General features: G+C 55.3%; 1 protein-coding gene across 1 annotated transcript; it reads left to right on the top strand.

Annotated features, from left to right (window-relative positions):
• The first annotated feature begins 3,097 nt into the window (after positions 1 to 3,097).
• On the top strand, positions 3,098 to 11,404 carry MRS2 (magnesium transporter MRS2). Its single transcript, XM_087827633.1, has 11 exons — positions 3,098 to 3,263; positions 3,985 to 4,058; positions 5,027 to 5,063; positions 6,233 to 6,345; positions 7,305 to 7,478; positions 8,090 to 8,220; positions 8,589 to 8,705; positions 9,499 to 9,651; positions 9,847 to 9,964; positions 10,176 to 10,289; positions 10,765 to 11,404. Exons 1-11 carry the CDS (start codon positions 3,098 to 3,100, stop codon positions 10,873 to 10,875), a joined length of 1,308 nt encoding a protein of 435 aa, XP_087683759.1. The 3' UTR covers positions 10,876 to 11,404.
• The last annotated feature ends 1,633 nt before the right edge of the window (positions 11,405 to 13,037 follow it).

Genomic DNA, 13,037 nt, shown 5'->3' with positions numbered 1-13,037 from the left:
ACTCCCAGGCTGCTCCCAGTAACTTTGTTTTGTACCCTGGCTGTCTTTCCTGGAGCCTGGAGACACCTGCTCCGTGCGGAGCGGATGGAAGTCCCCAGTCGCTAAGTCCCTACCTGGCGGTGCACCTGGAGCCCCAGCGAGTGGGGTCCCAGGTCCCCCGCCATGGGTCCCCGGGGCTCGGCCTGCCGAGCAGGGCTTTGCGCGCGCGCGGACCAGGGCAGGTGCGCGCAGGTGGGGCCTGAGCCCGCTGCCCCCGGGGCCCTCTCCCCGCCGCGGGCGGCACTCACCAGGCTCTGGGCGCCGAGGCACCGCATCCTGCGCTCCGGGCCGGGACTGGGGGCCGACGCAGCTCCCGCGCCGGGCGGACCCGGGGCCGAGCGGCGGGCAGGGGCGCGGCGCCCCCCGGCGGCGGCCTCCGAGCGCGGGCCTGCCGGGGTCGTTCCGAGGAGCGCCCCCGTGCCCCGCACGCCCGTGTCCCCGACCGCAGCGCGGGTCCCGCGCCGCCGCGAGCAGGGAGTGGGAAGCCGCAGCCAACCAGTCCCGCGGGTGAGAGGGCAGGTGCGGCCGGCGCGCCCCCGCGAGCAGGTGAGCAGGTGAGCGGCGCTCATCTGCGCCAGGTCCTGTTCTAGCTCCTTCAAGGGCCTCGCCAGGTACTCCGCACGGCGGAAACGACCGTTCCCCCTGATCTGCGGGCGAGGGAAACTGAGGCACGGGCATCAGCGACGTCGCTCGCCCAGGAGCCAGAGCCAGCGAGCTGTGGGGCGCGGAGTGGCACCCAGAGCCTGCAGGAGACGCTCTCAGGGCGGGTCCCCGCGGCCTCCACCGCGACTCTCGCCCGCAGCCTGTCCGGGAGACACCCAAGTGGCCGGAGGGACCGCGGCGCCAGGTTGCACGACCAGCGCAAACCCCTGCGGGCTGGGGGCTGAAGACGCGGCCTCATGTCCGCGCGGGGCGGGCACGGGGTGCGGCTGGAATTGGGGGTGCTGCTCTTCTCTCCACCTGGTCTTGGGACGATCGTTATCCGACTCTTCGAAGATTAAGAAATAATAATAAAAATAAAAATAAAAAGAAATGTTAGTGGAATTAAAACAACTGCAGACCGACCACCTACCGCCCCACTCCCGCTCCCCCCCCTCCCCCCCCCGCACCCCAGGGTGACTGCTTCCTCTCCTTCCGGCTTCTCCCCAGGGTAGGAACCTGGCCGGGGGAATATTTAACAGAATAGATGAAACGCCAGGGGAAGGGGAAGGTGACTCCACGGGCCAAATAAATGGCCAGACACCTGGGGTGCAGCTCCTCCAACAAGACCACAGGACGGCACCTGAACTTGAGGGCCCGTGGACCCCGATTTTTACATAAGCGCGAAAAACAACACGGGGGGATGGCACCAGCGATATGAATCAGGGAAATATATCACGAAACTAAAATGAGTAGAAATATTAGGCATAAAATGGAATAACTGGGACAAATATTCACTGATGTGATTAACAACATGGGGAACGTACCACAGGTGCAGCTGCAGAGGAGCCGCAGTTGGGAGGGCAGCCGGAACCCCAGAGGCAGCAGGAAAGGAAAAAAACTGGCAGCTCGTTTCTAAATTTTTTCATTAATTTCGAGGCTACAACTAGAACAGAAAGGGAGCGATATAAAAAAGGGGAGCACGAAATATTTGAGACATAACAGATAAATGTTAAGGTTGAAGGAAAGAGAGAAACCTCAGGTGGAAAGGGCAAGTTCAAGCCAAACACTTTATTATTTATTTCTAAAAGAAATGTCCTAAAAATCTGCTGGAGCAATAGACCAAATACCCAGCCAGCTCTCATCAGGGTAACAGCTCCTGGTCAGCACACCGATCCCACCTCTAGGTTATCACAGGACTGTACCCTCCAAGGCTCACTTCAAACCCTCCCCTTGCCGCTTCCACCAATCCTTGGGGAAAACCTGCCTTATCTAATCTGCTTCCCGGCTCTGAAAGACCCACCTTGGCCCTGGCGGGGCAGGTGGTTGGTTGGAGCATCGCCCCAATACGCCAAGGCTGCAGGTTCCAGCCCCGATCAGGGCGCAGGCAGGAATCAACCAGTAAGTGCATGAAAAGTGGGACAACAAATCTCTCTCTCTCCCCCTTCTTCTCTCTCAAATATAATTTTTTTAAAAAAGCATTGGCTTGTCCCTAATGGTTATAAAAAAAATTAAAAAGACCCGTCTTGTACCAGGCCCTAAAAAACCCCTATAATATAAACATTATACTCTTGAAACACACCAAGTATGTTTATGTTAATAAATTCACAATAATGCTAAAAACAAGGCCTCATTGCCTTTAGAAGATTCTGCGGGGCAAAGTCATTATTCGGAAAACTGGTGATAAATGGAAGGGCAGAGTCCTCTCCGCCGCAGGCCACTCGGGGTACCCCGGGCCTGGGGGTCTCTACAGAAGCACCCGCCTAGAGGCGAAGGGAGGGTAAACTGAGGGCATCACAGCGCTCCGGGCGCCACAGGAGGGCGCGCTGCCGCCGCGAGGCGCGACGCCGGACGTCCACCTGCGTCTGCCCAGGTGACAGGTGAACAGAGGGATGAGTGAAACGGCACCAAGGACGCCGCGAGCACGACCGAGAGCGGGCGAGTCTCCTGCCGGGGGACAGGAATGATCGACACACGGGCCTCGGGGCAAATCCCGGTTCGCCGCCCGCCTGCGGCAGGTGAACGCGCCCCCCGCCCCTCCGCGCGTCCCAGGTACGCGCCCGGAGCGCTCCCGAAGGCCCCTTCCGAGCATGCGCGGGGAGCGGGAACGGGGAGGGGGGGGCCCGAGGCGAGGCGCAGGCGCGGTGAGGGAGGCGCACGCGCGGTGAGGGAGGCGCAGGCGCGGAGGCTGAGGCGCAGGCGCGGAGAGGGAGGCGCAGGCGCGGAGAGGGAGGCGCAGGCTCGGAGAGGGAGGCGCAGGCGCGGAGAGGGAGGCGCAGGCGCGTCGCGCGCGCGGCGCCTGCGCGGCAGATGGGCCGTCCCTCGGGCGCCTGCGCGGGGTCGCGCGGTGCCGCTGACCGGCCAGCGACCGGCATGACGGGCTGGGCGCTCGCGGCCGCCCCCGCCTCGCCGCCGCGCCATGGAGTGCCTGCGGCTCCTGCCCCGGCTCCTGCCCCGCGCGCTGCGGCTGCCGCGGCGCAGCCTGTGCGCCCTGCCCTGGGGCCTGACCCCCGGGCGCGCCGCCGGACCGCTCGGAGGGAGCCGGGCCGCGCCGCCGCGCGCGCCCCGCGGGCCCCGCCTGGCAGGTACGGCCCGCGGTGACCTCGGCCCTGCGCGCCCCGCGTCCTCGGCCTCCGGGCCCGCCCCCGGCCGGCCCTCCCGCCCGGTGCTCTGGTCCCCGCTGGTGTCTCTGACCAGGGCCGCCTGGCTCCGCGTGGTAGCGGTGAAGTCACGGTCGGGCTCACGCACCTGGAACATTGGCATTAACGTGTCTTCCTGGCGGGCGCGGTGCACTGGTGCCGGTACCGGGGCGGGACGCGCTGCGCGCAGCCGGCGGCCAGAGGGGTCGCCCGAGGCCGCGAGGGGGCGTCGGAGGGTCGCGGCCTGACGGTGCCGAGCGGAGAGCGGCGCGAAGGCGTCTGGCCCCCAGCGCTGCGCCGTCGGCAGATAACGTGCTCACGCCCCAGGCAGCCCCGTCCCTGGGCTGGGCTCGCCCCTTGCTCCCTCCGCTGGTCGCGCCGCAGACCCGGCTCAGCCGCCCGGTGTTTTAGGGGCTGCGTCCAGAGGACGGTTGGAATCTGATGATTCTCCCGCCTCGCCTAAGCCATTTAAAAAACCATTCCCGGTTCAACCTAACATCATCACCTACGAGTATTAAAATGCACAAATGAGTGTTTCTCTTTCCCTCGGGGAAAAATACTCAGAAATCAGCAAAACAGCCCGGAGACCGTGCACTGTGCGAGCTGCCCGAGCCCCGCGTGACGCCCAGGCGCGTGGTTACAGGGCGCTCTCGCTTCCCTTCCCCAGGTGAGATGCACCGGCTGCGGACGTCGGACGTGGCTCAGGCCACCTTAGCCAGCGTGGCCCCCGTGTTCACCGTGGTGAGTAGCGGCAGCTTGGCAGCTTACAGGAGGCACTTCCCACCCGTCTCGGCCTCCATGTCGGGGCCTGCAGCTCAGAGCTCCTGCTTGAAAACAGCCGCGCTCCGAGGTGCCGCAGGTTCAGCTCCAGGCCACCGCAGAAAGCTGCTGTTGCAACAGAGCAACAGAGCAAAGCTACTGTTGTCACAACCGTCTTGCTGGTGGAGGGCCTGGCCTGCACTTTGTTAAACAGGCAGGGTGTGAGGTGGTGGGGCTGAGCACAATCCAGCGGGGCCTGCCTGCGCGCAGGCCTTCCGGCGAATCCGCTGGGTCCTTGACGGCTGGAGCCGGGGAGGGGTGGACCCTGCCCGCACCGTGCAGCATAGCACGCTGAAGCCTTTTGAAGGCAGCACAGAGTTGTGTTCAAGAGTGCATGCTTGGGAGGTCGTCATCTCGGCAACTTTCTCAGAAATGGTTCATGAGTAAAATAACAAAAGGGATGTGTATCCCACATATATTTAGAGAGAGGAACAAGGCCATTGGAGCAGCATGTTAACAAAGGGTGACTAGGTAAAAGTTACATGGGAGTTGGTTGTAATATTCTTGCAACTTTTTTGTAGGCCTTCAGTTAAAAAAAAAAAAGTTTAAAAAATATGTTTGCTCTGAGCCAGAGTTCCTAAATTCAAATCTCAGCCCTGCCTCTTACTGTTGAGTGGACTTGGACAAATTGGAACATCATTGTGCCTTAGTTTTCTCATCTGTAAACTGGGGATAATAGTGCCAACTTTATAGGATTGTTGTAAGGTTTAAATTAGCCCACATGCCTAAAACCCTTAGAATAGTGCCTCCCACGTGGTAAGCGTTCAGCGTACATTAGGCATTGTCATCATTGTTACTTAGGCTTATTCGCATGGTAGCGTAAATAGTGTACTCATGGTACAGTACCATTTTGGAGAAAATAATATTTTGTTTTTATCATCTCTCTTCAGACAAAATTTGACAAAGAAGGAAATGTTACTTCTTTTGGTGAGTATCTTTAAGTTCCTTCTAAATCACCTTTTTAAGTCAGTGAATGAGTGAATCTGACAGGAATCACAAAAGGCAGTGCTTTGAGTAGAGCATCCTTTGCGTGCGTGGGTGCAGTTTTTTTAACTGTTCAGCGTTTATCCATCGTCCTCGGAACTGCGGTATGTGGATCGCCTGTGCTCTCCAGAGTTGTCCTGAGAGGGGCCACTCGAGCTCTGCCCGTATGTGTAAGGCACAGAAACCTCCCTCCATCTCTTCTTCAGTCTCCCATTCATTCCTGGTCCTCAGAGCCATGTCCCCTGGGCCCTGGGTGGGGCGGAGTCACATACCACCACTGACACAGTGGGTAACAAGACGGGAGGGGCAGGTGCTCCTGGATGGCAGTCAGGTGGGGCTCTGCTGAGGGTTGCCTCCTGCACAGCTGTTTCTAAAGTGAAACTGAGCATTACCTCACTGTCTGACCTCAGAGGCAGGGCTCAGGTCCCCCACTCACTCCCACTTCCACAGCTCTCTTCCTGCTGTTGCTGAGATCCTCCTGGAATATTTCAGGTGTTTTTGGCTCAATAGCTCCTTCTAAGGTGGTTCTACGTAGAGCGCTGCCACACCTGTGGTTTGGTGCAACAGGGACAGATGACAGTTACCAGTATCATTGCTTGAGTTCAGTCATCCATTCTGCTTTCTCTTAGGAAATAGAGTTTTCAGGCAGAGAGTCTAATGTGAGAACTGACTTTTCTCATTTTGTATTAGTCCAGGAAGAAAGAAAATTGAACTTACCTTTTCCCAGATTTAAAATACTGGAGATGATAACATAGCAGGAAGAGTAGGAAAAGTGGTTCTGTACAATTCATGTTGAAGAAAAGATGGCCCGTCTCCAGGGCTAGAACTCGATACTCTTAAGTTCTAGTGACGCATGGCTGTGGTCCCAAGGAACTTCCAAGTACAGAGAGAGTTCATGATTTGTGGATAAGAGACTTTGAGAGTTTGACTAGATTTAGCCTGAGTATGTTTTTGAGGTAAAACACGTATTAAAAAGACTCGTGTCAATTTTGTTTCTGGTAGTAATACAAAACCATCTTGGTGGTGGTGGGAGGGCTGCTCTGATGTAAACACCTAAGCTCTTCGATTGATGGGTTTAGCCGCTTTTTCTATTGAAGACATTTCTTTTACAGAAAGAAAGAAAACTGACTTGTATCAAGAACTAGGTCTTCAAGCCAGAGACCTGAGGTTCCAGCACTTGATGAGCATCACCACCAGGAACAACAGGATCATCCTGAGAATGGAGGTGAGGGTGATCCCATCCCCGTCTCCACCATGGTCCTGGGGGTCACTGCTGGCCATCGTGGTCACACGCAGGTTAAAGCAGCTCTGAGACCCAGGATAGTTTATAACATGAGTGCTGTCAGGAGACCTCGCTGGCGTGGGTTCTGCACATGTGCTGTGCTGGGAAGTTCTGACGCTTCTCCTCTCGTTGTGGCAGTTAGTCTCACTTCTGCACGGAGGGAAAGAGGCTTGATTCACAGTGACGTTTTCACTGTGCAGCTGTGTGTGATCACGGTGTAACTTTAGCTCCCAAGGGCACATCTGGTTATCCAGACAGCCCAGGAACACACCTTAGTTTAAATTTTACATTTACAGGAAACTTTCTGAACTATATTGTCTTCCTCTGCCTGCTCAAGTACGCCTGATACTCCAACTTTCCCAGTTGGAGAGTAACGTGAACATGAGTTACTCTGCTGGGCGACGGTTCGGGACTCAGGCATACAGGAGGAGACTCAGGCCTCTGGTATTGGCCCTGCCCTGCAGTGGGCATGAGACTTGCTTTGTTCAAAAGTCTCTGATGGCAGGTGTTTCTCCATTGATCTAGAATTAATAAAAAGAAAGAAATGGAAGCAGGCTTCTCCCAGGTGGTTTCTCCAGGACTCAGTCTTCACTTTTGCTGCCAGCTTCTAGCACCTTAAAAACAGTATCTCTGATGGACAGGTAGAGAAATATATGATGAAGCAAAGTTAGCACCATTTTAATTGTATAAGTGGCTTGTACATAGGTGTTCACTGTATAATTTTTCTGTATAAAAATTTTCATAATAAAATGTTGGAAAATGTAAAAAAAATCGTCTAATTTTTATATTGCTGACACAGTGGCCACAGGCTACTCTTCTGTGTTCCTCTCTGACAGAAAATGCCAGTCTTTCTCTTTAGGATACGCACGTGTACATATACATGTGCCTTCTTTTTCCCGCAGTATTTGAAAGCCGTGATAACTCCAGAGTGCCTCCTGATACTGGATTACCGTAACTTAAACCTGGAGCACTGGCTGTTCCGGGAGCTCCCCTCACAGCTCGCCGGGGAGGGTCAACTGGTCACCTACCCTCTGCCTTTTGAGTTCAGAGCAATAGAAGCGCTCCTGCAGTATAGGGTAAGCTCACTGGTCAGCTGCTTGAATTCTTTCTGGTTTAAAATGCTGTTGGGGAGGAAGGCAAGTCAGAGTTGTTTCCATGGCACTTTCCTTCTCCCCGGACATGACACCTCTCAGGGTCCTGCATGGAGAATGTACTTAATTCTTTAAACGTTAGGACCCAGTCAGAGACCTGAAGTCTCTAGCACAGGACATAGAGTCTCTGAGAGCCGTGTTCGACATTCAACAAAGCCCATTTCAGGTTGGCTGTCCTTCCACAATTTTAATAGCTATGTCCTATTCACAAAGAACAAAAGTATCACTTAAAGATGTAAAGTCTGGGCTTTGACCACGGAGTGGCAGAGTTTCTTTGTTAATCCGTCCCCCACGCCTTTTGTCAGTGTCTGTAGGGAGACTCTCCTGAGGGTTAGCTCCCTCTCAGACACGAGCCTGGTAACAACATGGCGAGTGGCCCCCTTTCACCAGGAACAGAGCGCGTTTGGATCCCCTGGGAAGGCACTCCAGCAGGGCTGGGCTCTGAAAGTTGCTGCCGCCCCGGCTGTTCCTGGTTTCCATGTGTAATCACAGGGTTCGCTGACCCTGAGTTCTTACGCAGTCATGTTGCCGTCTAGATCAGCAAGCTGCAGGGGAAGCTGAGCACGTTGGAGCCCCGGATCCTCGACACGCTAGAAGCGTTGGTGGACCCCAAACACTCCTCTGTGGACAGAAGCAAACTGCACATCTTGCTGCAAAATGGCAGAAGGTAAGCAGGTGCCCTACACGTGTGGTCTGAACCCACTAGAATTCTGTGATTGTTGCCTGTCTAAAATGCCAGCGAGTCTTGCCAATGGGGTGACTTCCTGTCAGTGCCCCCAGAGTGGGAGCAGCCTGGGCGGACGCCGAATGAAAAGGGCCCAAAGTGAGGATGAGGGAAGAGCTGTGTGCAGCTGTCACGTGGCCGTGTTTGGGGGAACGGCCCTTAATCTGCAGGGTAGACAGAGAGCACTGTCTACACATCACTGCTCACCACGCACGTGGGGCGTCTACTTGCTGAGATGCTGGGGGCACTGTCCTCGTGGTGACGTGTGTACGTTCACGGTGCTGATCATTTCTGTGCACCTGCTCCCACAGTCTGTCCGAGTTGGAAACAGACATTAAGATGTTCAAGGAGTCGCTGCTGGAGATCCTGGACGAAGAGGAGCTGCTGGAGGAGCTGTGTCTCACCAAGTGGAGCGACCCCGAGGTCTTGTGAGTGACCTGTCCTATGTGTCCCTCAGGCAGGGCCTCTCTTCTCACCAGGCGGCTCCATAGCAAGCAGAGCACCTGTCCCTCTTGTATTTGCTCTCAAGCACTCAGTAGTTCTCTGTTGCCTTCGCCAGACCAGTATCAGAAACTAACACGGACGCTTTTATAATGCGCATGGTGGGAGCTGTCTGTACTGATTTTTAAATGTTACTCATATTCCCCTAAGGACGTGTTAGGATAAAAAGGGCTTTGCTACCAGAAGGTCTAGCAGCAGAAACATGGACACTGTCACTCCTGTTTGCTTGCGTAGCCGGCCGGTCTGTCTGCTGGGCTGACAGCTCAGGTGTCGTCCGGAGTTCCGCCTCCCTGAGCCTCGCGGTGGGTGCAGGTGCAGGGAGGGCAGAGAACTGTCGGCATCATTTGTCTGTGAAAGGACACATTCCCCTGGGGGTGGAAGTGCTCTCTGTGCTTTTAGTCTTTGGTTTTGTTTTACCTGGTTTGTACTGACTTGTACCAGCTTATCCACGTTCACGTCTGGATTCTGCTGTAACTGGTAGTGAGGAGGGACCATGAACACACACAGTGAGGCTCACTGGCCTGCGTAGGGCAGGACCCTGTGTCCTGGACGTACCTGTGTTGAAGGTCAGGTTCACAGCCTCAGACTGGCCTCATGACAGTAACAAAGGACGGGGCTAGTGTGCTGGGTGGTAGCTGAGTATCAGGCACTAACTCGGGAGTGTTGGGTGCAAACATGGCACACGCGGGCGTACTGGTTACGCGGCTCTTGTGATTGGAGTGAGCAGAGCAGCACGGGCATCGACCACGCGGAGGAGATGGAGCTGCTGCTGGAGAACTGCTACCGGCTGGCCGAGGACCTTTCCCACGCAGCCCGGGAGCTGCGTGCCCTGATCGACGACTCCCAGAGCGTCATCTTCATCAACCTGGACAGGTGGGTCTGCGGGATGGTCAGAGCTCTCTAGACGCTTCCCATGAAGTGGGATAGTGATTAAGGAAGGCCACCCTCGCCCTGTCCCCACTGCGTGGGTGTCCTGCTCTGGATGTAGGTTGAGCCCGAACACCTGTGGCTCCTCAGGGCACTCACTGTGTGTCACTGGCAGCCTGGCTGATCTCACTGTCTCCACAGCCACCGCAACGTGATGATGCGGCTGAACCTGCAGCTGACCATGGGCACCTTCTCCCTCTCGCTCTTCGGACTAATTGGAGTTGCTTTTGGAATGAATTTGGAATCTTCCCTTGAAGAGGTGAGAATATATTATTTCAATAATCTAGGGGTTTATTTTTTAATGTTTTGAAGGTTGAAGGTTAACTTTTAATAGAGATCTTAAAAAGAGAGTCTTCACATGCACACTCCCCTAGTGAAATAAAACGTGTTCTCCGATTCCTTTAAACCAGACATGTTGCCAGATCCTGTTTTGCGCCTGTGTGACTGACGTGCACACTACTCTTTTCCAGGACCACAGAGTGTTCTGGCTGATCACTGGTATCATGTTCATGGGCAGTGGCCTGATCTGGAGGCGGCTGCTGTCCTTCCTCGGGCGACAGCTAGAGGCTCCTTTGCCTCCCATGGTATGAAGGGGATGGGGGGTCCCAGTGGGAGAGCAGAGTCACCACATGCAGACTGTGACCTGGGCAGTTAACTCCTCGAAGCTGCTTCAGTTCCCCATTTGTCAGTTAAGCCAGCACCACCTGCGTCATGGGGTCAGTGGGAGAGTTAAGTGAGATAGTATAATGTACTGGGAGCACAGTGCCAGCCCCTGAACACATGAGAACTGTTCACTGAGTGGGGCACGTGGTGGTGAGCACTGCATGCCCAGACAGGAAGTGCCTTGGGTACAGGTGTGTCCTGACTGAATGTAGGAAACAGCATTGTCACTAAGAAAGGGTAAAGGTCACCTCCCCTCCACGCGTAGGTGACACCACTGAGCCGCGACCCTAACAAGCTGACGTGGGTGGGCAGTCCTCCCAGCTGTGACGGGATCATTGTACCAGCACCTTTCCCTTCGAGACAGACACACTGACATGTCACTCCTGCTTTGTTCAGGTGGCTCCTTTACCCAGGAAGACCCTGCAGGCAGACAGACGTCTGGACGTGAAGCAGAGCCTCAGGCCGGACGGGCTGGGGTCCAGCAGGAGTGTCCTCACACCCCGGTGAGCGCGAGGCTCTCATGGTCGTCGCAGGGACACGCTGGTACCTTACAGACTCAGAGACTGAAACAGTCACCGAGTTAATCACGTCTGATGAGAGTCTGACGGCAGCGAGAGCACTGGGCTCAACCCCATTTCCGAATTCTGAGGAAACCAAAGGACTTGCTTTGTAAAAGGCCAAAATTCTGTTTCCTACAGCAGAGGGCTGTTTTTATAGATGAGACGTGGAGGGGTTGGTTTAACAGTAGACTGTGGTGTAGGTTTTATTTTCTCCACGTCAAAAAAAGCAGAGTGTCCAGCCAGCGCAGCTGGAAGTGGGACCGTCACGGGCTCAGCTGGCCATGGTTCTCAGGGACTCGATTCTTGATCTTTGGTCTTCGTGATGTCCTTACTCAGGTGACCGACAAGCTAGCAGAATGCAGGTTAGCCTTAAGACAACCCTGGAAATGTGCACTCCGACTCTGTCTCCGGCGGAGCCTTTCCTATGTTTGCTCCTTTACAGAGGCAAATAAAAAGGAAGTGGTTGTTTATCACCAGCTTTCTGTGGATGCAGATTAATCAAGATCTCACTCTTTGGGCCCCCGAAACTGGCTTTCTTTGCTTGGCTATAATTATGCCTTTGGAAGTATAACTGAGGGAAAGAACTTCATTGTTACTGGTTTATAGTTTCTCTGGTTGATCCCCGATTGTTAGAGGTGACATATCCCCCCTGAAGGAAACCGTGTATGTCCCCAACCCCCTCACCTCCAGGCTGGCAGGAGGGCAGGAAACTGGGCCTGCCATCCCTTTTGTTTCCACACCAGAGCTTTGGGGTCAGGACAGGTGGTTTACAGCTGTAGGTCCCAGAGCTGCCGTCCTCCTTGGTGTCCCGTGTACCTCTCCGTGTTTCTGGAGGTTAAAGGCCACTGTCCTTGCCCGTGAGGTCGCGGGACAGGGAGCCCCAGAGCAGCCCTGCATGGCAGCTGTGGGCGGTTGTCACAAAGGCCTGAGTGTGCCCCCGGTGCTGTGGGCCTGGACTCCGGAGGAGGGTGTCAGAGGCGGCGGCCCAGGGCCATGTAGGTGGTTTGTGATAGGAATAAAAACGCTCTTCCCCCAGCTCACGTGAAAGAAAGGTGACGGTTTCCACACACTGCGGTGGCTGTGAGCAGCCACGAGAGGGAAGCTGGGGGCCTTATTATAGAACAACTAATAAGTATAAGTAATAAATATAGTAAATATAAGTAATAAATGTAATTAATAAGTATCACCTGGGACTAAGAATTGGCCGCCAAAATTTGTTTTGACTGTGATCAGGCACAGAGTTCTTTTCGTCTTTTTTTGTGGCTTTGGGTTAAGTGATTGTTTTTGATGAGCCATCTTGTCAATAAAAGAAACGAGTGCACCTACCTCACAGGTCTGAGGGGGCTGGTTTCAGAGTCAGCCAGCTCTGCCTGGAGACAGCAGGACGCTCCTTACATTAGATTCTCTTAAACAATAATAGCAGAGCCTGTGCCAAAAAGGTACAGAGTTCAGCAGCTTGAAATCCTGAATTAAAATAGACTGAGCACAAATGATTCTTTGAAAATAGGTGATAGAATAACAAATGCCGGGTTCCATGAGGCAGGGAGCCATCGTGCGCCGTTCAACATGCACATGTGCCAGGCCCGACAGACCGGCTGTCTCCAGAGGCAGGCCTCTGAGAAGGTGCCCCACGCTGGGGTGCAGCTAGCTCTGCTCTGCTCCGACGCGCAGACCGCGACACCACCCCACGGCATCACTGAGAGGCTCCGACGCGCAGACCGAGACACCACCCCACAGAATCACAGAGGCTCTGATGCGCAGACCGCGACACCACCCCATGGAATCACTGAGGCTCCGATGCGCAGACCGCGACACCACCCCACGGCATCACAGAGGCTCTGATGCGCAGACCGCGACACCACCCCATGGAATCACTGAGGCTCCGATGCGCAGACTGCGACACCACCCCACGGCATCACAGAGGCTCCGATGCGCAGACCGAGACACCACCCCACGGAATCACTGAGAGGCTCCGATGCGCAGACCGAGACACCACCCCACGGAATCACTGAGGCTCTGACGCGCAGACCGCGACACCACCCCACGGCATCACTGAGAGGCTCCGACGCGCAGACCGCGACACCACCCCACAGAATCACAGAGGCTCTG

This window comes from Miniopterus natalensis, chromosome 19, assembly GCF_054644295.1.
Source record: "Miniopterus natalensis isolate mMinNat1 chromosome 19, mMinNat1.hap1, whole genome shotgun sequence".
NCBI classification, from domain to species: Eukaryota; Metazoa; Chordata; class Mammalia; order Chiroptera; family Miniopteridae; genus Miniopterus; species Miniopterus natalensis.
This window is presented reverse-complemented; position numbering and strand designations above follow the sequence as displayed.

Bases quoted from the DNA above. Each gene is read 5' to 3' on its own strand.
- MRS2 (XM_087827633.1), top strand. From the start codon at position 3,098: ATGGAGTGCCTGCGGCTCCTGCCCCGGCTCCTGCCCCGCGCGCTGCGG. The intron at 6,346-7,304 runs GTGAGGGTGATC...TTTTTCCCGCAG, and splicing joins GGATCATCCTGAGAATGGAG to TATTTGAAAGCCGTGATAAC. The intron at 8,221-8,588 runs GTAAGCAGGTGC...CTGCTCCCACAG, and splicing joins TTGCTGCAAAATGGCAGAAG to TCTGTCCGAGTTGGAAACAG.